This window comes from Bubalus kerabau, chromosome 6 (genome assembly GCF_029407905.1).
Source record: "Bubalus kerabau isolate K-KA32 ecotype Philippines breed swamp buffalo chromosome 6, PCC_UOA_SB_1v2, whole genome shotgun sequence".
Classification (NCBI taxonomy): domain Eukaryota; kingdom Metazoa; phylum Chordata; class Mammalia; order Artiodactyla; family Bovidae; genus Bubalus; species Bubalus kerabau.
In genome coordinates, this window is record NC_073629.1 from 112,712,458 (window position 1) to 112,739,342 (window position 26,885).

At 46.6% G+C, this 26,885-nt stretch overlaps 1 protein-coding gene across 2 annotated transcripts in view; it reads left to right on the forward strand.

Annotated features, from left to right (window-relative positions):
• Positions 1-26,885, forward strand: part of CSMD2 (CUB and Sushi multiple domains 2) — a 683,179-nt gene that overhangs the window by 476,637 nt on the left and 179,657 nt on the right. For both annotated transcript variants that reach the window (XM_055586466.1, XM_055586467.1), the window contains exons 22-25: positions 1,358-1,527; positions 12,593-12,749; positions 14,539-14,730; positions 21,131-21,257. In XM_055586466.1, coding sequence (XP_055442441.1) covers positions 1,358-1,527; positions 12,593-12,749; positions 14,539-14,730; positions 21,131-21,257 — 646 coding nt within the window. The remainder of the gene's footprint in view (positions 1-1,357; positions 1,528-12,592; positions 12,750-14,538; positions 14,731-21,130; positions 21,258-26,885) is intronic.

Sequence of the window (26,885 nt, forward strand, 5' to 3'; positions counted from 1 at the left end):
CTGAGGAGTAGTTTGGAGAAAGCAGACTTGCTACCGTCAACTTCAGAGATTCAAGCCTTGCTCCAGACTCCCCGTATGTCCAGACAAATAATGGGCCTGCCATCTGGATGTGTATTTATATCCTTCCAGAATCTAATTTTTAGAGCTGTCCATCCTCTGAGGTCAGCGTCCTCCATGTTTATTCATTCATTCATTTGGCAAATATTTATTTTACAGACAATCTGGGTCAAGCCTTGTAAATTCATGGATTCATTAAGCATGACCCTGACCTTCAAGTAACTCACAGTTTGGGTAGGGGGTACAGGCAAGTAACAAGCTATCAGGGTGCAATCTGGTAGATGCTCTGCCACAGGGAAGCCTAGGAAGTGGCTTCCTAATTATTGAAGCCCCTAGGGAGCCAACTGCAGAGTCTTTCAGCACACAGCCTGCCCTGCGATACCTCCCCTTTCATCACTGCTGCCTGTCCTGCCCAGGCGCCAAGTGAATGGGTGGGTGCTGAGGGTGCAGAAATATGACCAAGTCTGAAAGCATCCACAGTGAAGTGGAGGAGAGAGAAATGTTAACAAACAAGTCAAGTACTAAAAATAAAGGTATGGGAACAATGGGGAAAGAATGACTAATTCTGGAGGAAGAGACAGATTTTGAGAGGAAGGTGTGAATTCATTAGCTGTTGCATGAAACAGGGTTTCCATGGGTCTGTACCAAACCTTTCTCCAGAGCCTCGGAGGCCCTGAATTCTAGGATCAAGAGGGTTGAGTTGTCAGCCCCCTCCTCTTCTTGAATTGAGAGACAGTCTAAACTGCTAAGTACCGAGTCTTTATCTTCAAAACAGGGATGATAATCAGGTTGTGTTTAATGGCTGAAACGTTTTTGTAAAGCTTGGGAGATGCTAGTGATTATTATTCAAATGTGTCCCCTCTTGGTTGCTATCCTTTGATACGGAAAGGCTGCATGCCTCCTCACTTGGTGGCCCCCAGCTTCCGCTGATGCCCTCCTTGGTCATTTCTGTTGCTATGATACTATATGGGCAGATGGGAGAGAAGCTGCTTCATGACACTTTAAAAGTGGAGGGTGACTGGTGGGTTCGTTTCTGTCCCTGAAGAAGAAAGACAAACTGAAGGAGAGAAGTAAAGGGACCAAGAAGAACTGCAGGTAGTCTGGTGTTAAAAAAAAAAAAAAAAAAAACACTTTGATCAGCAGTCCTATAGACAGGCAGACAAATGGGCAGGTGAGCCAGCGCGTCGGCAGGTAGAGAGGCGAGCTGCTTGTCGTCTTCTGGGGTTCTCCAGTGCTGTGTGTTGCATCCCGGATGTAGCTGGCTGGCATTAACCTGTTATTATTGTGATTCTGTTTCCAGCTGAGTGTGGGAATTCGGTCACGGGCACTCAGGGCACTCTGCTGTCCCCCAACTTTCCTGTGAACTACAATAACAACCACGAGTGCATCTACTCCATCCAGACCCAGCCAGGGAAGGGAATTCAGCTCAAAGCCAAGGCGTTTGAACTCTCTGAAGGCGATGTCCTCAAGGTAACACTGAGAGATGTCACAGTGTACACTCGTCACGGGCTGCAAAAGTGTGGTCGCCATGCCCATTTATCTCTGGGCGAAGGACTTAGCTTCTCTTCTTCCCCTTTGAGTCCCAAGATATTGTCCTCACTCATCCGGGAGAAGTGAGAACCTAAGAGAGAAGGGTAGATGCATGTATTCTAAAGAACGTGGATTTAGAGTTTGCGTAGGAGCCAACAGCTCTCAAATATGTATGTGATGGATTGGGGTAGCAGGTCAGTGGATGAGGTTTTCCATTATGAACTCTGACCGTCAACCTGGATAAGGAAGAAATCATAAATACGTGTGGATACCGTCTGTTTATACGTACATTTCTTGATGTGTGTGCATCTGTGTCTGTGTGTGTATTTGGTTTGGGGGATCTGTGTCTATGCATATTTGTGTTTTGCGTGGGTGCATCTGTGTATGTTTTGAGTTTATGTTTCTGTAAATGGCTTGGCTGTTTCAGCAGCTTCAGTGCTCCATGGTGGCGGTCTACAGGTGGCAGTGGGCTTAAAGAAGGTGAATTCAGGATCTCCGTAAGAGAAAGAGGTGAAAGGATTTGGACTAAACAGAGGCTTATCGCAGAGGCCTTGTTAAGACACTGAACATACATATGACTTGTGTTTCTTTGTGTGTGTGTGTGATTAACTGTGTACCTCCAATAATACATGATGTGTGTATGTATGTAACCAAAGTCTTGACTCTGGAGAATTTATCAAAGAGCTGCCTTATTAAAAGGGACTGTAAGGAAAATCTCACATGGAGTAGGTTCATTTTCATCCTAGGCTAAGAACTTTTGTTTTTTTGCATATTCTAGAATAGTTTTATTCGCTGTAACTAGAGAAGTCTAGACGTTAGCAACAACCAAAGGTCATGGCTCTAGAAAATCCAGAGAGAAACCATTAAGCAATCCCCACCCCTTAGGACTCTCTCTAGATATAATGAGTATACTGTGCTTTGTATATAGAGATGATACTCTTGACCCTCCCATCTGGGGCATGTGTTTGTGTGTGTGTGTCTGTGTGTTCAGAAGGTTTCTCTCAGTCTTACCTAATTATTCTTAAACCCAAGAGGTCATACTATGCGATGACCAGCTGGGACCAGATACGCCTGAAATAGAACAGAATATGGTAGTGGCCCAGGAGGGAGTGGGGCCCTATCATTGGTCCCTTCAGCTCTGCTCTTCAACTTCTGAGCTCCCCAGACACAGAAAGGCAGTGTGCCTCTCCCCATAAGTGAGCGATACCCAGGCCCTGTACTTCCCAAGGGCTGTGTTTTCAGGCACCCCCTGGCTTCAGTGCTCTCCGTTCATTTCTTCATCACCTACAGCAGAGCCTTGGAGGACACACCCAGGGACAGCAAGGCCAGGTGACTTCCTCGCTCTAGCAGTCCAGACGGAATTGATGAAAGCTGGACAATACGGAGAACATCTTAGAGAAAAGCTGTTGTTCACCGTGCAGGAAAAGAAGGCATTTTTGAGGCATTATGTAATTTTCAGGTTTTGAGGGGAATGTGAGTAGCAGTTTTGTGCATGTGGCCTGCCAGGATCAGCAGAGGGGTCCCTTCCTCGGTGGGTGGAGGTCATGTGGAGCGTGACCAGGGCCCGAGCACCCTCTCCAGGGTCTGGACTCAGAGGCTCACTTAAGACATGATCAGCAGGCGTGCATACCCCACTGCACTGTCTGGGTTCTGCCTGAGCGTCAAGTGGTGTGGCTTAATAGACCACAGGGAGACATTTGAATGCACTCATGGTCAAAAGGGAGGGACCTGGGGCATTATCCCCAGGTCAGAGGTCAGGGAGGGCTCAGGCAGGCATCAGGACCTCAGATGGTTCTTTGGGGCTATGGAGAGAAGGGCTGGTTTTCTGTGCTTCTTGCAGAGATCTTCCCAAGACTTCAGATTTGGTCTCTGCAGCTGCCTGTCCAGGGACCCTGCCACCAGCCTTCTAATACGGGGCTTGACCTTGTTGCTGAAGAGCATCTTTCCCGATTTCTAGGCCTCTGTAGGGTCCTCCTAGGAGACTGGGCTGTGGCTCTGACCTATTCACATGATCCTGTATCCACCAGAGCTTCCGCAGAGAAGGGGTCTGGGGAAGGGAGAGGGCAGGACCCCGGGAGGTCGTGTGGTTTCCCGTTCTAACTCTTCACCTCAGAACCCTCGCCCTCCCAAGGAGAGCCTGGGACACAGCGGTTTGAGAACAAAAGGAAACACACAGTGGCAGCCTGCCCCTGCAGCCGCCGTCAGCTGCGTCGGCAGGGCCGTTTACCCTTGTCACTCTCATCTCCCTTGACCCAAAGGAAGCAGCACCTCAAGTCACCCCCAGAAGTATCCTGCCCTTGCCCTGTGTAATCTGCCAGAACATCAGTGTATTTCCAGTCCCGAGGACACACCTGACCCTCCCAAGAAGCCCCAACGTGTACCTGGACTCCTTCCTGCCCAAGGAGACCCATCATCTCCCAAACACATGCGTCTGATCAACCCTCCAAACCTGTCATACGCTCTCGTATTTCTAACCTATGAAATGACTGTTTTCTGGCTCTTGTGACCCTCCCCTCTCCTGGTCTTTTCCTTACCTTTAATAACTGAATGTTTCTTAGACCTCACCCTGCACATACTCCAGCTTGTCTCCCAGAACTACCTGATTTATCCTATATAGGTTCCCACCAAAACCTTGACCTCTGATATCCTCAAGACAGGAAGGGCCTCTCAGTGCCATAGTGTGGAAAGACAACTCCCAGTTCAAGATGGGACACAAAGCCCATGTATATAACTACGTCCTCTACATGTAGGTTCCCATGAAAATGACTAAAGGGACATGAAAACAGGGGGAATTAGGTAAGGGGGCCTTTCACATACAACTTAAAGAAAGTTTTGCCAAATGGAATACCCTGCAAAGAGGGTCCAGATTGAGAAAGGGCCTGATCAAATTGTATTTCACATAAGTGAAGTTTTTCTTGTGGATTAAGTGCTAGAAACCTCAAGGACAGATGCATCTGAGGCCACACAGAACAGCAGGGTCTGGAGCCAAGGACACACCATGGCACTGTTGGCAGGAGCCAGGTCTCAATCCCACTAGTGCTTCTGGAAACTGCGCTTGGTCAGAGAGACCTCCCAGAGCTAAGCTCCCTCACAGCACAACATTCTGAATTTTATTTGGCTGTTGTTGGCAAACAGGATAAAGCAGAGCAATGCCTTGGCTGGCACCTAACAAGAGTGGGCAGGCTTATTAGAGAAGAGGCTGCCACAATCACACACACACACACACACACACACACACACACACTCCTTCACACACACGCACTTTAGCACCAGGAGAGGCTCCTACTATGTTGTGGCCTCTTCTGGCTTAATTCTTCTTCCCCCCCTTAGAGATGACTGAGTCTTTCCACTGTCCATTCTTCTTCTCCCTCTGTCGTGATTTGCCAACAGGAAAATGAACCGGATATGTACAAATATTCAGTAGATCAGAAGATGGGACCTGTCTGAGGAGTCAGACTTAATTGCCCCCTCTGTAAGCAACAAAGGAAAAAAAAAAATACTTTAAAAGCTTCTAATTTGTATTCTTAGCAAGATTTGAGAGGATATTATATTTATGACACAAAAATAAGCAATAATGAAAACAGAGCAATCTGAGATGAGGAAAGATTGAACAGAGATGAAAAACATGATCACCCAATTAAAAATGGAATGGAGGCAATGAGCAGAAGATGGTAAACCACAGAAAAATGAAATCACTTTATTATACGATAAATTTGAGAACTCTTCGCTCATCTCATAATGAAATGAAAAAGAGAGTTTTTTTATACTAATAAAATGTACAATCAATCCACAGTAAAACTTTATGTGCCAAATAACATAGCATGAATAAATTAAAAATTGCTAGAAATGTAAAAAATTTTAATAAAGTCACAGTCATTGTAGAAGATTTAATATACCTCTGTAACTCTCTGGCATATCAGCTAGATTAAAAATAAATAAGAGTTTAGGTAGCTTGAATAATAGAATGAATCCAAAGGAAGTAGAAGAAAGATACATTTAAAGATAAAAGAAAAAATGACTGAAAAAAGGAAAAAATTAAATTACAGAATAGAATAGACAGAATTCTAGACAGAATATGCAGGACTAATCAAGGAATAAAGAAGCCACAAATATATAATTTTAATAATGAGAAAGAAACATAGTCATAGATAAGATACAGATTACGAAAACAATTAGAAAATATTTAGGAAAAGCATAAGCCAAAAAATATGAAAGCTTAAATGAGATGGAAAAATTTTATAGATAAAAAGTACTGATATCAGTAAAAAATACAAATTGGAATAAACTAATAGCCACTTAAAACATGGGAATTCTCCCATATTTTCTCTCAAAGTGCACAGGCCTAGACTGTCTTACAGATAAACTCATAAAACTTCATGGAATGATTAATCCCTAAAATAATCAAACTGTGTCGAAAAGAGAAAAATTAGCACTCATCTCCCCACCCATTTAAATGGGACAAGTAAAAATACTTTATATCAAACTGAATAAGGACAGTATAAAGTATTAGGCCATATTCACTTATGATCATAGACCAGGAGTCCTAACAGTATCATGTTGAATCTAGCTGCACATTAAAACAAAAATAACCAAATGGGATGGATTCCAGGAATATAAGAATGTGTCAATATTAGAAGAGTTCCTAATTTTATTTACTGGGCAACCCATGTGAAATTACCTTTTTAGTAGGTCAAGGGCTGTCAAATATCAGCAATTTTATTCTAGTAACAGATTTACATAGTAAGTTGCTTCAGTCGTGTCCAGCTCTTTGCAACCCTATGGACTATACCCCACCAGGCTCCTCTGTCCATGGGATTCTCCAGGCAAGAACACTGGAGTGAGTTGCCAGCCCTCCTCCAGAGAATCTTGCCAGCACCAGAGAGCAAACGTGCATCTCTTATGTCTCCCACGTTGGCAGGTGGGTTCTTTACCACTAGCACCACCTGGGAAGCCCATAAACAGATTGCTGCTGCTGCTGCTAAGTCACTTCGGTTGTGTCTGACTCTGTGCGACCCCATAGACGGCAGCCCACCAGGCTCCCCTATCCCTGGGATTCTCCAGGCAAGAACACTGGAGTGGGTTGCCATTTCCTCCAGGAGAGAAAAATATAAGATCCTGTCAATATATCCCAAAACATGTGATGAAAGTCAGTACTCATTCATGATTTTCAAAAATATGTCATAAAGCTACAGACAGAACTTTCCCAATCAGATTAAAAAAAAATTTCTACCAACACCTGTAGCAAACATTATGCTGCTGCTAAGTCGCTTCAGTCATGTCCGACTCTGTGCGACCCCATAGACGGCAGCCCACCAGGCTCCCCCGTCCCTGGGATTCTCCAGGCAAGAACACTGGAGTGGGTTGCCATTTCCTTCTCCAGTGCATGAAAGTGAAAAGTGAAAGTGAAGTTGCTCAGTCCTACCAGGCTCCTCCATCCATGGGATTTTCTAGGCAAAAGTACTGGAGTGGGGTGCCATTGCCTTCTCTGAGCAAACATTATACTTAATGACAAAACTTCCTAAGGATTACCAGTAAAGTCAGTAACAAGATCAGTTGTTCTGCTACCATCAATAGTATTCACTTCTAAGCCACTACAATTATACAAAGAAAAGAACAAATAAGCTATAACAATTAGAAGGGAATATCCTAATTGTCTCTTATTTGGGAAATACAAAACAACCAACCAATAACTTATCAGAACCAATAAGACAATTTAGCAAAGCCACTGATGTTTCTACAACCAATTCAAACATGTAATAAGAGAGGGGGAAGAGTTCTCATAATAGAAACAAAAATAGAAATAGACACCTAGGAATAAGCCTAACAAAAATGTGTATAATATTTACTGAGAAAATTATAAAACTGTATTCTGAAGGACATAAAACTAAAATAAATGCAGAGAGGTTTCATATTCAGGGCTGAATAAAGTCTATGAACAGGCAATTCACAGAAGAGGAGTGTAGAATTGATAAACATACAAAAAGATGTTCCACTTTGATGACAACCAGGGACATAAAAATTAAAACAAGAAACCATTTCACACTCATCATATTGGAAAATTTTGGAGTTCCTGAAAATAGCCAAGGGTTGGCTAAGATATAAAGGAATGAAAGCTGCCATACGTTGCTGGTAGAGAGATTAAATTGGTTTACTCTTTGGTAAGCAAACTGACAATATCTAACAAAGTTGAAGATGTACCTTCCCTGTGTGACCTGCTTCTCCATTCTAGTTCTACATGTATGCCCTGGAGAAACTTGAATAGGAGTGTAAGCGGATATGCATGCGGCAATGTTTGCAGGAATGTTACATTGTAACTGTGTGTTAAACACGATCCACTTAACATATTCATTTTGAAGGCAGCCATCTTGCTGACCTGTCTTATTAGACGTAGTGGTTTCATGCATATTAAAAATCAAGTTTATTTGTCAATTACACCTCAATAAAGCTGAAAAAAAGTGGAAGCATCTAATAGAGAAAAAAGAAGGTGAGATGTACTGGCTGTGTGCAGATTCTCTCAGATTTGTCAGGGATAAATCCATCACCTATATATAATGATGAACTGGACCATCACAGCCATTTTCTTATGGACAAGCAATATTCTGTTAGGAAATAAATGCATACAAAGACCCAAATGCCAAAATCAATAAAAAATATTAAAATGCCCAGGAATAAGTACAGACTTTTACTGAGAGATATAAAAGACAACTTTATTAAATGGAATCAGATGTCATATATACAGAGAGGAAGACTTAATATCATGTAGATATATGTTTTCTCTGTTATCAATCTATATATTTAATGTTAATCAGAATTATAGAAATTATTTTGAGTTGTTGTTTTTCTTAATTTGAGAAAATTCTTGAGTTTATCTAAAAGAATAAATATGAGAGAAGAATTTCTTAAGTTAAAAGAAGACAAATGAGAGGGGACTTGCCCTACTAAATATTAAATATATTACAAAGCTGCTGCTGCTGCTGCTGCTAAGTCACTTCAGTCGTGTCCGACTCTGTGCGACCCCATAGACAGCAGCCCACTAGGCTCCCCCGTCCCTGGGATTCTCCAGGCAAGAACACTGGAGTGGGTTGCCATTTCCTTCTCCAATGCATGAAAGTGAAAAGTGAAAGTGAAGCCGCTTAGTCGTGTCTGACTCTTCGTGACCCCATGGACCGTAGCCTACCAGGCTCCTCTGTCCATGGGATTTTCCAGGCAAGAGTACTGGCTACCATAATTAAAACAGTAAAGCTCATGTACATGCATGTTAAGTCGCTTGAGTCATGTCTGACTGGGCTGTAGCCTGACAGGCTCCTCTGTCCATGGGATTCTCCAGGCAAGAATACTAGAATGGCTTGCCAGACCCTCATGCAGGGGATTTTCCTGACCCAGGGATTGAACCTGTATCTCTTATGTCTCCTGCATTAGCAGTTCGGTTCTTTACCACTAGCACCACCTCAGAAGTCCAGCTCACGTGCAGGAATAGACAAAGAAAGAACTGTGGTAGCATAGAAAGTTAACCCCCAAAATTGTTGAACTATATATGTGATAAAGGTGGCTTTAAAGTTGATAATGGGTGAAATATTTACAAAGTTAATTGGTTAAAATGGCTAATCGACAAGGAAGAAAATGTATCTTATCTTTTGTGCATGCTAAGTCGCTTTAGCTGTGTCCAACTTTTTGTGATCCTGTGGACTGTAGCCCACCAGGCTCCTCTGTCTATGGGATTCTCTAGGCAAGAATAATGGAATGGGTTGCCATGCCATTCTCCAGGGGATCTTCCTGATCCAGGGATCAAACTGTGTCTCTTAGGTCTCCTGCATTGGCAGACAGGTTCTTTACCGCCACCTGGGAAGCCCATCTTATCTTTTACCATATGCCAAAATTCCAGGTGGATTTAAAGACAAAATTACTAAAAGAAGCTATTGTATTATTTATTTGAAATGGCAGCCCATTCCAGTATTCTTCCCTGGGAAATCCCAAGAACAGAGGAACCTCTCTGGCTACAGTCCATGGAGTCACAAAGAGTTGGACACAACTGAGTGACATTGGAAGGACTGATGATGAAGCTGAAACTCCAATACTTTGGCCACCTGATGCGAAGAGCTGACTCATTGGAAAAGACCCTGATGCTGGGAAAGATTGAGGGCAGAAGAAGGGGATGACAGAGGATGAGATGGCTGGATGGCATCACCTAGTCGATGGACATGGGTTTGGGTGGACTCCGGGAGTTGGTGATGGACAGGGAGGCCTGGCATGCTGTGGTTCATGGGCTCGCAAAGAGTTGGACACAACTGAGCTACTGAACTGAACTGAACGGAGTGACTAACACTTTCACTTCTTTCATACATTTATTAGGTGCTTCTTATGTACCAGGGCATTTTCCTCATATTCTGGACAATGATATGCCAACAATTACATTTTTAAATATAATTCATAATTATATTTACATTTTAAAAAATATGATCATATTATCAATATTATCAATAGTTTTAAATTTTGCACTTTATTTGAATCAAGATCCTAATAAAATCTACACACTAGATGAGTTGCCTCAAGTATTTTTTTGTGCTTAGGTTTCTACCTCCATCTCTTCTCTTTTTGTTGTTGTTGTTCAGTCACTAAGTTATGTCCAACTCTTTTGTGACCCCATGGACTGTAGCCCACCAGGCTCCTCTGTCCATGGGATTTCCCAGGCAAGAATACTGGAGTGGATTGCCATTGCCTACTCCAGGGGATCTTCCTGACCCAGGAAGCTCAAACCCACATCTCCTGCATTGGCAGGCAGATTCTTTACCACTGAGCCACCTGGGAATAATTTACTTGTTATTTATTTGTGACTTGTTTGTTTATTTGTAATTTATTCATTTCATATGTTCCTCTGTCCTCCATATTTCCTATAACTTGGAAATTCGATACAGTGGCTTGATCTTAGTCAGGTTTAATTTTTCTTTTGACAAAATGACCCCATAGTTATTGGTGTCTTCCATTAAGAAACATATAGTGACTAGTTGTCTCTCTGATTGTGATGCTAACAAATGTTGATGACTAATTCCTTGATCAGTCAATTAGAAAAGATATGTGTTAATGGGTAAAAATATTTTTATAGCAATCTGGATGTAACAGTGAGCGAAACTCTTTGAATTGGTGTCATCTCTATATCTGTCGGCGCTCCGGAATTCTCCCAGTCTATCCATGACATAAAACAATTGCATACAGGATCTGGAAACAGACTTTTGAGGCTCCCAGGGGCCTGAACAAATCTCTGTAATATACAGCACTGTTAGCTTGAAGGATGACTTCTTTTAGAAAGCTTTGCTTCATAAATAGTAGGATGGAAATATTGTTCCAATTTGCTGGCAGCTGGCACCACATCCTGTGCCATGCACAAATATTCATCACCCACCCATAGATCCCATCTTTGATATTTACCAAATCACCAGGGGGTCCCTCACTCAATCACAACTTCTGTTGTTATTTGCACAATTATCTGGAAAGGAGCGGCAACCTTGGAACCTGGGGAGCCAGTTCATTATTCTGATGATTGTTGTCTTTGCCGGTGCTCAGAAGTTCAGGGGACAGATGGGAGTCAGGGAAGCCAGATGCCTGCATGATTCCACCCCTGGCTAGCCCAGCAGGCCCTGGCTGGAGCCCTCATTTTAGGAGGGAAGGGGCAGAGGCTGAGCTTGGGGAATGGGAAGATATGTGACATCTGACACCCTGGACATTTTAACTCCATCCTGCTGGATCCCAGGGCCCTGGACCTGCAGAGTGTGAGACCCAGGCCACTGCCACAGTGGGGTGGGGGTAGTGTGCATGTGTGCTCAGCTGCATCTGCCTTTGATGCCCCAGGGACTGTAGCCCACCAGGCTCCTCTGTCCATGGGATTTTTCAGGTAAGAATACTACTGGAGTGGGTTGCCATTTCCTACTCCAGGAGATCTTCCCGACCCAGGGATCGAACTCCCATCTCTTGTGTCTCCTGCAATGGCAGGCAGATTCTTTACCACTGAGCTACCAGGGTGGGATTAGGGAGGAGGACAACTATCTCATCTCCTGGGTGCCTCAGATCATGGAAGGACAGGATAGGGTATCTTGCAGTGCAGAAATGCCAAATGCTTGCAGCCTCAGTTTTCAGTTCAGTCGCTCAGTCGTGTCCAACTCTTTGCGACCCCATGAATCGCAGCACGCCAGGCTTCCCTGTCCATCACCAACTCCTGGAGCCTACTCAAACTCACGTCCATCGAGTCGGTGATGCCATCCAGCCATTTCATCCTCTGTCGTCCCCTTCTCCTCCTGCCCCCAGTCCCTCCCAGCATCAGAATCTCTTCCAATGAGTCAACTCTTCACATGAGGTGGCCAAAGTATTGGAGTTTCAGCTTTAGCATCAGTCCTTCAAATGAACACTCAGGACTGATCTCCTTTAGAATGGACTGGTTGGATCTCCTTGCTGTCCAAGGGACTCTCAAGAGTCTTCTCCAACACCACAGTTCAAAAGCATCAATTCTTCGGCGCTCAGCTTTCTTCACAGTCCAACTCTCACATCCATACATGACCACTGGAAAAACCATAGCCTTGATTAAATGGACCTTTGTTGGCAAAGTAATGTCTCTGCTTGCAGCCTATGGGTCTGCAGAAACAGATGGCTTGGGTAGTCAGGCTGCCCCAACCTGGCCTCCCCAAGCTGCTGAAGAGTAAGCTGGTGCCATATGGGGGTTGGGGGAACAAGACTAGAACTCTCCTGGAAAGGTTAGAATAGCAAGCAGTTCCTAGAGATCGGATGCACACCAAGATAGGCCTAGCACAAAACTGGTACCAAGTGGAGGCGAGACAGATTGATAACCCACATGATGGCCAACTCCACTCTGCTGTCTTCCTTGCATCTGGGGACTCAGTGCCCCTCTAACAGTTGTTGTCTGTGCTGAACTCTGGGAATGTGGGCTGTGGGTTAGGGAGCTCTTGTTCCAGATAAAGTCATGCTGATAACATGGGGTTGGGGTCTCCCCTGTGTCCAGGTCTACGATGGCAATAACAACTCTGCCCGTCTGCTCGGGGTGTTCAGCCGCACCGAGTTGCTGGGGGTGACACTGAATAGCACGTCCAGCAGTCTGTGGCTTGATTTCATCACTGATGCTGAGAACACCAGCAAGGGCTTTGAGCTGCACTTTTCCAGTAAGTCTTTCTCACTTCTGAATGGACCATGAAATCAGGCTCTCCCTGGTTCCGCACACTGGGAGGCTGGGCTCCGGGACATCACCCATCAATTAGTGGGTTTGATTTTTTCTAACTGGTGCACACTTAGCTGATTGTTTTCCCTGAGACCCTGTGCCCGTGATGTGGATAAGCTGCTACTTGGCATACAGCTCCATGGTTACACCCATGATTAACTGAACTCAGAGTTACAGCGCGCCTTTTACTCACTCATCGCCTTTAACTCACTAAAAATAATAAGCACCGAGTCTTTTAATTAAATCAACCAAAGATAGCCTTTCCTAATCATGACATTTATAAAATAATGTTCAGCTACAGTCAGATGTAAAAAATGCAAGCACCAATGGATAATTATGTTCTTTTTTTACCACTCCCTGAAGAGTCAAGTGTTGACTCTTTCCCTTTGTTCCTGACTAACTCCCTCCCTTATTCCTGAGATTGCAAAAAGAGAAAACACCCAAGGTTGGTCCACAGCTACAGAATACTTGGGGTGGTATCTCCATTCTTTGGCTTCACAGCTGTTTTATTCATTGATTTGAGCTTCTACTTGCCCAGTAGCTACAAAGAAATGTGCTTTTTATAGGCTATTTTAAAATCCAGTGAGTATCCATCAACTGATGAGTGGATAAGTAAAATGTAATATATCCACCCATACCATGGGGTATTATTTGGCCATAGAAAAGGATCCAGTTTTGATCCATACTACAACATGGTTGAACCTTGGAAACGTGATGTTAAGCGAAAGAAGCCCATCACAGTACATGTGGACATATGTATTGCATGATCCATTTATATGAAGTGTCCAGAATAGGCCAATCCACAGAGACAGGAGGGAAATTGTTAGTTGCCTGGGGATGAAGTAGTTGGGGAAAATTCATTTTCCTTTCGGGGTGATGAAAGTGTCTAAAAGTAGATTGTGCTGAGAGTCACATAACTCTGAATAGACTAAAAGACACTGCATTGTACACTGTAGATGGGCAAGTGTTTGGTATGTAAGTTATATCTCTATAAAAGTGTTAAAAAAAAAAAAAACCACAATGAGTCTACCCAAAATGCCTCTTGCCTGGACACGTGGTCTGTGCCTGTTACTGCAGGCACGTCGATGGAAGAGGATTAGGTAGAGTTGCCTTCCAATTCCATTTCTATCACCTGAGATTGGGTGACTTTGAAGCAATTTGTGTGACCTTCCGCAGTCAGTATTCTCAGCTGTGAAATGCATAGTCGCTCGTCCCTAAAGGAATCCTGTGAATAGAACACAAGCGCTGACCCAGGTGACCACTGTGCCTGAAGAGCTCTGTGTAAGCTCACAGAGGTCTCCTTCTCCAGGCTCATTCAATATACGTCAGCAGGATGAAGCTGAGCTGTGAAACATACATGCAAAGTGACTTTTCCATATTTCCTATCAGAATGTCTCAGTGAGCAAAACGGGGAAAGCAGCTCCTGCTAGCAAAATGGTATGGCTCAAACAAACAAACCGAAAAAACCCAGAAAATCCAGACTCTATACCTGAAAACTATTAAAAGCTGTCCTGGAAGAAATAAGTGAAGTCGTTTATGTACAGTGACAGGCAAGGGGGGACACTCTGTAAACAGAGACCCTGACCTGAGCAGTCATGTGGCTCCGAAGCCATGCTCCATGAGACACGTGCTGGTGGCTTTCTTAAGGACCTGCACACTCTGGGAGGGGGGGATGGGCTGCAGGATGTGGTTGTGCTGGGCGTATCACACTCACTTTTTTCTCTTTTCCCCAGGTTTTGAACTCATCAAATGTGAGGACCCAGGAACCCCCCAGTTTGGCTACAAGGTTCATGATGGAGGCCATTTCGCTGGGAGCTCCGTGTCCTTCAGCTGTGACCCCGGGTACACCCTGCGGGGCAGTGAGGAGCTGCTGTGTCTGAGCGGGGAGCGCAGGGCCTGGGACCGGCCGCTGCCCACTTGTGTTGGTAGGAGGCCTCTTGCTCTGCAGGTGATCCCTCGTGTGTACTCAGCCGCTTCCTTCATGTCCGACTCTTTGCGACCCCATGGACTGCAGCCCGCCAGGCTCCTCTGTCCATGGGAATTCTCCAGGCAAGAATACTGGAGTGGGCTGCCATGCCCTCCTCCAGGGGATCTTCCCAACCCAGGGATCAAACTCACATCTTTAATGTCTCCTGCATTGGCAGGCAGGTTTCTTTCTTTCTTTTTTTTTTTTTACCACTTTGCTTGTCCCCTAATGCAGAGTTCCAAGCTCTGGGCTCACTAAGGGTCCCCCATGGGCCCCCACTCTCCAGGGCCTTGGGGCTGTCTGAACCCTCCTATTCATGGGCGTCATCACTGGCCCTGCATCTCTGCCACCCACGCCCTCACTCTCAACCTCATCACACCTGCACGGCAGTCACCCAGGCGGTGTTTCGCCACCGTCACAAGTTTAGCGGGTGGGACCAGGGCCAAGTCATGCTCTCAGAGTCGTAATCCTAGTGACAACAGAGAGGTGGGAGAGTCAATTAAAAGGAAGAGGGACTTTTTGCCTGGTTCCAAGGGTTCCTGCCACAGCACGACCAAATAAATCTCCAGTTCACTCTGGGCCTCAGTTTCCCCATAGACAAAATGGGGTTCATGCTCCCTTTTCTGGGGGCATGCTGAAGAAGAAAGTAGGATGATGGATTAGTATCTGTCTTGTCTTTAAGTTTCAGATCATGAGCTAGATGTATCTCACACTTAAGAATGCGATGATGAACTAACTCCTTCTTAGCCCTGTGGTGCTTCCAGAATGTCAACACAGGCTGTCTGGAAGCTCCATCCACGTGTCACAGGACAAGAGAAACCTGGCCCAAGGCAGAAGTGGGGAACAGTTCACACTTGTCCTTTTGTCTCTCTGGCCCACTCACCTCACTGCGTGTATGACCGTCCCTGCTGAGCAGGAGTCCTACCATGCTGCTTTGTCCTGCATCCTCAGGCCTCTCCCTCATTCCATCCCCTGTCCCATGGCCCACAACCTCAGCATGGCTGTGCAGCTCTGGCTGATCTTATAAAAGCAAAACCTCCACCAGGAGGACGTTTAAGCACCTACCGAGTGCCAAGTAGCAGAATCGGTGCTGGTGTATGTACAGAAGCAGAGAAATGAAAAAAAGAAAGAATAAAGCATTCTTCCTGCCTTTGGAGAGCGCACACCCTGGCAAGGAGAAGAGACCCAAAACAGATCATAATACAAGATAAGCACTGTAACAAGAGTAGGTGCCAGAGGGTGGAGGGACTATGAGAAAGTTGTGCTTAGGAGGTGATATTTTAATTGAGACTTGAAAGGATGGGTAAGCATCACCCACCAAGGGGGAGGGGAGAAGAGTTGCACACTCCAGCCTGAGCCAGTGTGAAGCTGAAGGTGTGAACCAGCATTGGGGGGAGAGGGGAGGCCGTAAGGGTGATACTCTCCCCACCACCACCCAGACAACTGTATGTTAACAGGATCTTGACACTGTTACACAACAGAGGGTCTAAAGGCAAGGATTTTAAACCTGACCATGGACAGGACAGTAGCCTCTGGAGTCTTCCTCTCTCTGTGCTCAAGCTCAGGCACACCTTGTCCCTTTCTCCCTGCATCCCTGTTTCTATCTCCTTCTTTCATTCATGTGCCAGGCTCTCTGCCAGGCCCTGGGAATACAGAGAAAAGCAGGTCCCAGGCCAGCAAGGGAGACACAGGCATAAACAGACAACTGTCTGGGGCCACAGGCAAGCCAGAGCAAACGAAATGTGAAGGAGGTGATGATTCACACTGCAAAACAATTATTTGCTTTGCAGAAAGGCTCCCCCCCCCCCCCCCCCCCCCCCCCCCCCCCCCCCCCCCCCCCCCCCCCCCCCCCCCCCCCCCCCCCCCTAAAGTTCTCCTGAATATCTAATCTGCCAGTCAGATGGAACTTAGAGGATCCGCTCAAGCAGTGCTGGAAAAAATACTTATACTTTGAACCTCCAGCAGCCTGCCCCACTGAGACTCCCTCAGGCACCACGCAGGGGAGGGAGGCTGTGCATTTGGAGTTGTGTGTGCATATTTTTACATATGTCATATTGTGGTAGACTTGATCGTGGCCTAGCAGCAATGCCTGCTACAGCTGCAACACCCAGATGTTTTCTTTGTCCGTGGTGGATGCTACAGCCCAAACAAAGCAGCTGGGGCTCTAGGACGGAGATAAGAGAGAAGATCAGAAAGACCAGAGTCTTGGGGTCTTGTTGGTGAATCTGCTTCATGCTGGCCCCCAGGCTCAGCCCCTGCCCCCTTGGAGTCCCCAGATAAAGTGACCCCTGAGGAAAGAGGCAGTTGTGTCCATGAGGAAATGCTCCCAACGCTGCTGCCTCCAAACATTTGGCTCTGGGATTCAGGAGGTGCTGCTCCATCAGGAATATGGAAGGAAGCTCCAGTCCAGAATATAGATAATGTCCTGCCACCTTTTGAGCTACCTGTGAAGCCGGACAGGCTTCCTTTGAGCTCATCCTCCCACTCACACCTTACTCCCTGTTCCAGGCTTGTTCAGCCCTGCATCTCTCAGTTGGGTTGGCACAACCCATCCCAACATCATCATGAGGGTAGTGATGCTGAAAGAAAGGGGCCAGTCTCCTGAGGAGGCCCACTGCAGAAGGACCCCTCCCCTGCCCTGCCTTAGTGGGCTCATGTCAAGCTGTGGGGCCCAAGAGATGCTTCATGGGTCTTTTGTAGCAACAGATGAAGATCAGTCTCCCATTTGTGGCCCTGACCCTATCTTCTCTTAGCTCTTCTAGGGTCTTGTTTAATCACATCTTTCCTAAGAAGCTTTGCAGCAAGTCACCTCTTCATTTTGACTCATGCTCCCTTGATTCAGACCCTTCAATGTCATTTGCCTGGAAAGCAATAAGCTTCTGTCACTCATCTGATCTTCTATCTTCCCGTGTATTCATCCAACAAACATTTGTTAAAGTGTCTATAAGGTGCCAAGGGCTTCCCAGGTGGCACTAGTGGGAAAGAACCCACCTGACAATGCAGGAGACACTGATTTAATCCCTGGGTGGGGAACATCCCCTGGAGAAGGAAATGGCAACCCACTCCAGTATTCTTGCTTAGAAAATTCCATGGACAGAGAAGCCTGGCGGGCTACAGTCCATGGGGTCACAAAAAGAGTCAGACATGACTGAGCACCTGAGCACATAATGTGCCAAACACCATGCTGGGCACTTGATGTACAAATACAAGTAATACAAGATCCCTGCTGCCGGAGAGTGTATAGTCTTGTAAAGGAGATTGTTGTTGTTCGGTTGCTAGGTTGTATCTATGACCCCATAGACTGCAGCACAGTAGGCTTCCCTGTCTTTCACTGTCTCCTGAAGTTTGCTCAAACTCATGTGTATTGAGTTGGTGATGCCATCCAAACTTCTCATCCTCTCTCGCCCCCTTCTCCTCCTGCCCTCAGTCTTTCCCAATATCAGGGTCTTTTCCAGGGAATGGGCTCTTCTTATCAGGTGGCCAAAGTGATGTCTTTGTTTTTTAATATGCTATCTAGGTGTGCCATAGCTTTCCAAGGAGTAGGCATCTTTTCATTTCGTGGCTGCAGTCACCATCTGCAGTGATTTGGGGGCCCAAGGAAATAATATCCGTCACTGTTTCCACTTTTTCTCCATCTATTGCTATACATTGATGGGACCTGATGCCATGATCTTAGTTTCTCGAATGTTGAGTTTTAAGCCAGCTTTTGCACTCTCCTCTTTCACCTTCATCAAGAGGCTCTTTAGTTCCTCTTTGCTTTCTGCCTTTAGAGTGGTATCATCTGCATATCTGAGGTTGTTGTTATTTCTCCCCGCAGTCTTGATTCCAGCTTGTGACTCATCCAGCCTGGCACATCATATGCTGTACTCATAGAAGTTAAATAAGCAGGGTGACAATATACAGGCTATGATAAGATCCTGATCATTTTATAATGGAGACACCAGAGAGGACAGTGTCAGCTCCACGTGGGGCAGGGAGAGTCTTATGCGGAAGACGCTGTAGGGTTGTGAGTCCAGGGAGAGGCCTGAAGAGGCCCAGTGTGCCTGGGCTTGTGGAGTTCATCATACTTGACTGGACCAAGAGGTGCCAGGAGAGGGCCAGAAAAGGCCAAAGTGAGCCCTCTGGGGGCTTAATGGGCTCCCCTAAGCAGTATGGACTCCACCCTGGTAAGGAGGGTTTAACGTAAGCAGGCGTGTGGCCAATGTGTATTTTACAAGGATCCTTCTGGTGGCACTGCTGGGGGCTAGGGACTCTGTCCCCCCCCCCCGGAGATAGTAAGGGACTGAGCCACCATTCTTAACAATGAGGGCAGGGGCGTCGGTGTGCAAAGAATCACAGAGGTTCAGGCCCAGGGGCTCAGAGGTGGGTTAGATGATGGGGAGGAAGAAGACCAGGAGGATCACCAGCTTCTGAGCCAGAGAGCTGCTCTGATGGCAAGTATGGACCTCTTCACTGGTCCCCCGCCTCCAGGTCCACCCCTCTGTGCTCCTGCACACTGCTCCCAGTGTGTTCTCTCTAATGGGCAAGTGTGTAAAAGTGATGACTCTACCCACGTGCATAAGCACTGTGGTTCTTCTCCTAACACAGGAAATAGGCAACAGCCAAGTGTGCAGCGCCCTTCCATGTAGGATGCTCGCCCCGCTCCTCAGCCCCGTCTCCCCCCCACGCCCCATCCCATATGCTGTCCTGCAAGCTGCCGTGCTGTCTCACAGCCCCAGGAGGTTTGCAGTGCTCTTCCCTGTCAGCAGTGTCCTCTTCCTGGGCCTCTCCATTCCACCCTTCCCACCCGCCCCACCTCTCCCGACCCTGCACGCGAGGAAACTGGTCACCTCCACCTCTGTGCTACCACTTGCCATGAATGTGGCTCGGTCGGGGCCCTAGGCATACACTGTGGCCATCTCCTCCTCTAGACCACAAGTTCTCTGGGAGGAAGAATGCAATGTCTTGCCAATGACCAGTTCTTGTCAATGACCAGGACTGAGTTCCTACACATCCTCCAGGAAGCGTCAAGGAGTTTGCTCATAGAGTGGGCCATCAGCCCAACCCCCAGGGACCTTTTTTAAATAACTTTAATGAGATAGACTTCGCATACCATAGAGTTGGCCCATTTAGTTGCCATTTAGTATATTCATGGGGTTGTACAGACATCACCACAATCTAATTCCTGAACATCTTGTCTCCCCAGAAGAAACCCTAACCCATTAACAATCCCTCCCTGCTGCCTGCTCTTCTTCAGGCCTTGGCAACCACAAACATACTCTCTGTCTCCGTAAATTTTTCTGTTCCAGATATTTTATATAAATAGAAACACACAGTATGTGGCCTTTTGTGCCTGCCTTCTTTAACTTAGCTAATATTTTCAACATTCCGTTCATCCATGATGTATTGTGTGGCAGTACCTCTTTATTTTTTATGAACACATAATATTCTGTTTTATGGATATACCTTATTCGTTAATCCATTCATCAGTTGATGGACATTTGGGTTTTTTCCCTTTTTTTTTTTTTAATTTTATGAAAGATGATACTATGGTCATTTGTGTACAAATTCTCATTTGAACTTACATTTTCATTTCTCTTGGGTGTATATGCAACAGCAGAACTGCTGGGGTCATTAGGTAGCTTTGGGGCTTTCCTGGGGGCTCAGATTGTAAAGAATCTGCCTGTACTGCAGGAGACCCAGGTTCAATCCCTGGGTCGGGAAGATACCCTGTGGAAGGAAGTGGCAACCCGCTCCAATATTCTTGCTGGAGAATTCCATGGGCAGAAGAGCCTGGCGGGCTACAGTCCATGGGGTCACAAAGAGTCAGACATGCCTGAGCAACTAACACTTGCACTTTCCCTTGGGTAGCTATGTTTAACATTTTGAGCAGGTATCTATGAAACTGTTTTCCAAAGCAGCTGTAACGTTTTGTGCTCCCACCAGCTGGAAACTGGAAGCCGAGGGTTCCAGTGTCTCCATATCCTCACCTACACATTAGTTAGTCTGTCTTTTTGATTACAGCCTCCTAGAGACTGTGAGGTGGGGCCTCATCGTGGTTTTGATTTGCATTTCCCCAATGACTGTGATGTTACACATCTTCTCATGTGCTCAGAGGCCATTTGTATACTTTCTGTGCAGAAATGTCTGTTCAAAGGCTTTGCCCATTTTTTAACCAAGCTGTTTGTCTCTTCATTGTTGACTTGTAGGGGCTTTTGTAGATCCCAGATACAAGTCTCATCCAGGGCCCTTCCTCTATGCTGTGCTCAGCCACCTGGGATGAACAAGAGGGACCCTGCACACAGGCAGGAGGAGCCAGGGGGGTGCCCCTGTGCACGCAGGTTGCCCCCTGAAACTCACTCTTCTGGGATTTCTTTCAGCCGAGTGTGGAGGGACAGTGAGAGGAGAGGTGTCGGGGCAGGTGCTATCCCCTGGGTATCCAGCTCCCTATGAGCACAACCTCAACTGCGTCTGGACCATCGAGGCTGATGCCGGCTGCACCATTGGGTAAGTGTCAGGGCCGGCAAACTGACCACTGCCAGCCGTCCAGGGGATTCGCCTCCAGCATCCTTACCAGTCCGCCAGCCAGTGGCTGGCCCTGCCCACCTCACCTGAAGGCCCTGGTGATCAACAGTCATCGTTATGACCCCAGGCTCGGGCCAGAGCCTGTGGGAGACCTGAAAAGGCCAGCCTGAGCATCACAGGGCTGCAATCCAAGTTCACACGAGGCACTGGCCGCGGTGACGCTGTGACCACACAGTAGCTGAGGGCACAGGCTTGAATCCCAGCTCTGCCCTTTACCGTTTGCAGGACGTTGGGTAAGTCTCCCCTCCTTTCCTTCTGGGGTATATGGGCTATAATACTGGCTTCTCGGGATAGAAAACCTAAATTAGCCATTGTAGGCCATGTGCTCAGCACAGTGCTTGGAACACAGTAAATATTTAACCATGGTTCTATGATGGTAGTAAGAGTCTGCCCACTACTCCAGTATCACCCCACATCGCTTCCCTTTCTCAATCTGAGTTTTCACATCTGTAAAATGGCCACAAAAATGCTTGTGCTCTAGGACTGTGGAGGGAATAGTTACAAAAGCCCAGCATGCTGTGCAGCACTTTGTACGTATTCCCTCAAATATAGCATCCTTTCCACATCCGTGCCTAGTAGGAATTGCATATTGGAGTCCCAAAGAGGAGATGTGTGTGTACATGGTGAGAGGTGGTGGAAGGAGGGGGCAGGGGATTGAACAGCAGGACGGGAGGCCAGAGTCTGGAAATGGTCCTGTCCTGGAAAGGGTGACACTGGAGTAAGTCGTGTTGGGTGGGGAGGGGGTGGTCCCATAGCCAAGGAGGGAGGTTGGCAGGACGGAAGGGCCTACTAGGCAGAAGAGGTGACTGGACGGTGGGTGGACTCAAGGAGCTGGGCACGGGTCCACATGGCCAGAGCATGACCCAGGACTTGGGTGGAGGGATGGGCTGCGGAGGGGGATGAAGCGGATGGAGCGGGCTGCACGTGGCCACGTGTGGAGGTCCATGGGTGCTGTGATCCGTGGTCCCATTCTGGCAGCTTGTGGAAGAGGGGACAGATGGGGGCTGGGAGCCCAGTGAGGAGGAGGCTGGCTCTCTCCAGAGTATCACTGGGGCGAGGAGGCCTGAACCCCACCAGTGGCAATGGGGGAGAAGAAGGGACAAGTTCAGGGGACCTTCATTAAGGAGTTGCACCAGCCAGTCTCACTCTCCTCAAGAAATATGGAAACTGAGATTCTTCTGTTTCTTCACTTTTTGTTGTGTAGCATACAAAATGTAAAATAGAAAAGTCGAAAGAACAGTATGCTGAGCACCTCCATACCTGTCACCTGGATTCAGCTGCTATGAATATTCCAGCACATTTGCTCTTTTTTCTTTCCTTTCCATCCTCATTTTTGCTTTTGCTGAATCACACGAAGGTAATTGTAGACATCCTGATACTTCTTAAGTACTGGGACGTGCATCTCCTCCATGATACCATAACCTGAGCATCCCCAGGACATGCAGTGTTAGTTCCCAGGTATTAAGGTTTAGGAGGAGGCTGGAAGGAGAGCGGAGAGATCGCAGAGTGTCTGGCAAAGAGAGCGCCAGAAATCAGTGATGGGCTTTCTGGGCAGACATGAGAATTGTTGTCATTCAGAGGAATGGCGGGCATGAGCTGGGCTGGGGGGAAGACCAGAGGATCCTCTCTTAGCTCTCCAAAAGAGAGAATCCAGATAAACAGGAAATAATCTCTTCAGAGACAGCAGGAACTCAGAGGGGGTCTGCTGGGGGGGGGAGGGGTGTGAGGACACCAAGGTGGGGAATGGCTGGGAAAGGATGAACATGACCTCAGTCCCCATTGGAAAGGCTCCTTGGTGCTTCACAGCCTCAAAGGAGAAGAGAAAAGAAGGGCTTCCCAGCTGCACTGAGAGCAGCTGAAAGATGGGGATGGAGCAACGGTCCCCTTTTCCCTTCCTCCTGCGGTCCCTCCGCCCAGCCTGCCCTCCCAGCCAGGCGCCTGCAGCGTCCACCACACTTGTCCCCACGCCTGGTCTCAGTCCCTCGCCTCCTCTCTCCTTCCCTGACCCCCACACCCCGCCACCCCTCCCTGGAACCACCAGCAGCCAAGTTAAGGGAATTCATAGCCAGACCACCTTTAGATGGAGACAAACAGCCCCTTTGGTGTTTGTGCCATATTCAAAGGAAGACTTCCTTATTATCTTTTCAGGGAGCTGTGCTGGGTGTTCATTGTGGCACGTGGACACTTCTTGTTTTTGGTGCATGGGCTTTGGAGTGCGCAGGCTCAGTAGCTGTGGTGCACGGGCTTAGTTGCGGTGTGTGGAATCTTACTTCAACCAGGGATTGAATGCTGTCCCCTGCACCACTGGACCACCAGAGAAGTCCCAATGCGTCATTATTATTTTTTAAGTGAAAATATCTTTATAGAATTTTTATATATAAAAAAGAGATACTTTATTTTTTAAGATTTTTTTTATCTGGGCCACTCCGTAAAGTCTTTATTGAGTTTGTTACATTATTTCTGTTTTATGTCTTGGTTTTCTGGCCATGAGTCTTGTGGGATCTTAGCTCAACAACCAGGGATTGAACCTGAACCCCCTGCATTGGAAGGCAAAGTCTTAATAAGCACTGGACAGCCAGGGAAGTCCCAAAATACTCATTTTAAAAAATTATAAAGAAGTTTATTGAGTAGAAATCAAAAGCCCCCATCATCTTACTCTCTTCTCTGTACGCCCTTCCTAAGAGAGCCATTGAGATCCACTTGTTTGACTTCCTCTTTTAGGCATTTTGTGTACAGAAAGCAAAGGCAGTAATCGTGCTTGCTAAAACAAGATCACCTCTTCGAGTGGCTCAGTAGCTTGCTTTTTGTTTTACCATTTACCCACATATCATCATCTTATTTCGTCAGTATATATAGATCAACCCCATCCTGGTTGATGGTTACAGGGAATTCTATTGTCTGTACAACCATAATTTATTTAACTACTTTCCTATTGATAAAGTGGATATTTTCACGTTTTCACTCCAGTAAACACCCTTACACATGAATCTTTTAACAGTTGTCCAATTAGTTCCTTAGGGTAGATTCTCAGAAGGCAAATGTTTATGCATGACCTCAAATTTCCCTCCAGCTATTACGGTAATGCACACATCTTCCAGAAGCCTGCTTCCCCACTCTGCGTCACTTGGTGCTGTCGATCCTGACAGTGCTTACCTGTGTGATGGACAAAATGGTACTTACTTGTTTTTGCTGCTTCAAGTTCTTTGTGTATTTTTCTTTGAGGAAGTTTTTTTTTTTTTCCACATAGACTATTCATCTGGGTTTGTGTCTAGTCTTTAATTTTAGTTTAGGTTTCTTTTTAACCTGAGTATTTAAGAATGTTTCAAAGTTATTAAGTAACACATTTTGTATGATTTTGTAAATCAATTCCACTTTTACTACATTGTGCCCTTGTTACTTTTGGATTTTTTTCTTATTCGTGTTCTGTGTATATTTGAAGAAAGGGAAAAGAAAGAAGCCCTTTAAAAGAAAGGATTTTATACATTTCTCTTACATCCTATGCATTATGCTTTCTTTCAAATAAAATATGCAATGCTTTTTTTAATTGTTTTCTTTTTATTTGTAACTCTTCCTGTTGTTAGCTGATTTGATTTAATTGGCTCTGTTTCTCCTCTAGCGATTTGATAGATCTATATCCCATTTTCATTCTGCCAGTGATCTTGTGTTTCCATTAATTCTGTTTTCAACAGTATTTATTCTGTTATTCCTGCCTCTTTATTTTGGAAATCTTGTTTTTGTTTCCATCTTTATTTCAAGAAAACTGCACTTTCTGTTTTCAGATTGCTCTTGACAGCCCACTTTTGTTTTTATCAGTGTATTGTCATCTTGCATCTCTCTGAGAACATTATTTATGTTTTTACAATGGCTCCTGTTTTTCCTACATCAGCTGCATTCTGCAGTTGGGCCATCTGGGCTGATCATTCAGCTGCGTTCCTTGGAAGAGCTGATTATCTTTATGTCCCAGTTGTCCTCCCAGTTGTCTTGCATTCGGTATCAAGTTGCGCGGAAAGCCAGACTCGGCCACCGCAGTACCTACCGCTCTCTACTCGCGCTGTAGCTTGTGAAGGTCTTCAAGTAGGCACCCTGTGCTTCAGTTCTCTTATCTGTAACTTGGCAATTAAAATAGCACCTACCACCTAAGGCTCCTCTGGGAATGAAGTGAGCTAATGTGTCTGAACACTTAGAATAGTGCCCAGGACGAAACTCCCAAATGTGGAGAATCCCCCTCCATGGGCTGGTAGGGGGTTGTTCTTTTGACCCAGGTGGCATCCCAGAGCACAACAGGTGGTAGGTCACCGCTGAGAGTCGCAGATGGCAGGTGCCGTGCTATTGGTGGGGGTAGGTGTCATGCAGGTTTTCCCTTGGGTGTGCCAGCTGGGAGGGGATGCGGCCAGCCCATGAGACTGTCCCTGGGGCTCAGACAGAGGCCTGGAGGTGCCTCTCCTCACCCTGCCCCTGCCTCAACCAAGCGCTGGAGGTGACTGGAGGAATCTGTGGTCGCCTTACCCCAGCAAGCTGGGCAAAGATAGTCCCTTTCCGGGAGTGCCCAGGAGGAACTACACCCTGTAGGTGGCTGCAGGGATTCATGGTCAGGCTGACCCAAGCAGGAAAGTGGGCCCTTCCTGGATGTGCACAAGAGTGGGCTGGTGGTGGTCATACCCGGCCCTTGAACACAGGATAGGGGAGGCATTTGGCAAAGTGTTTCTCCCTGAGAGCCAAGAATGGGATAGGCCGGCTGACGCGCTCTGTCCAGGCCTGGCAGCTAACAGCAGGAGAGCAGACCTGTGAGCTGCGACCTTCATGTCACCCCGAGCGTGTCATCAGTGCCTAGAAGGTGGAAATTTCAGCCCACGTGGGTGGGACCTCTTCTCAGATTGCAATGTTGGGTTCCAGTTTTCCTTTTTTATAATCAGTGGACCAGCTCAGATGACAACTGGAGAGGGAGGCAAAGCCTTTTTGCTCCTGATCCTCCCCTCTACTTAATGTGTCTCCAGTCTCTACAGCACACCAGGTTCTGGATCAGTTATGATTGCCACTGTTTTATAGATGGGATCACTGAGGCCCAGGAGTGACGAATGTCTCACAGTAACCCAGTGATACAGGTTTCAAGCCCATGCTGTCTGGCCCTGGTCTGCCATTCTGACCCTGGATTGGTTCCATTTAGCACACCAGGACCTTAAGTTCCTTCTCTGTGCCACGGACTGTGTGGTGCCATGCCGTGGGAAACACAAAGACCAGACACAGCCAGTCCTTGTCTGCCAGGGGTTCACATTCTAGTGGGAAATCAGGCAAATAAGCAGGTACCTCCAAGACAAGGCAGGTGCTGTAGTTAACTGCAAGTCAAGTTCAGTAACGGAGAAAAGAAAGACAAGCAGAGCTTGCCTGGACACGGAGAGGCAAACATTCCAATGGAGGGGAAGGGGAGTGAAGGCATGAACCTAGGGGAAAGTATAGGGGATGGCCACAAAGGAGGAAAGGGCACTCGACTGATGTGGATGGGTGTGGGGAGATAAAGCTGTGTGGGTAAAGAGGGCTCTCTGCAGGACCCTG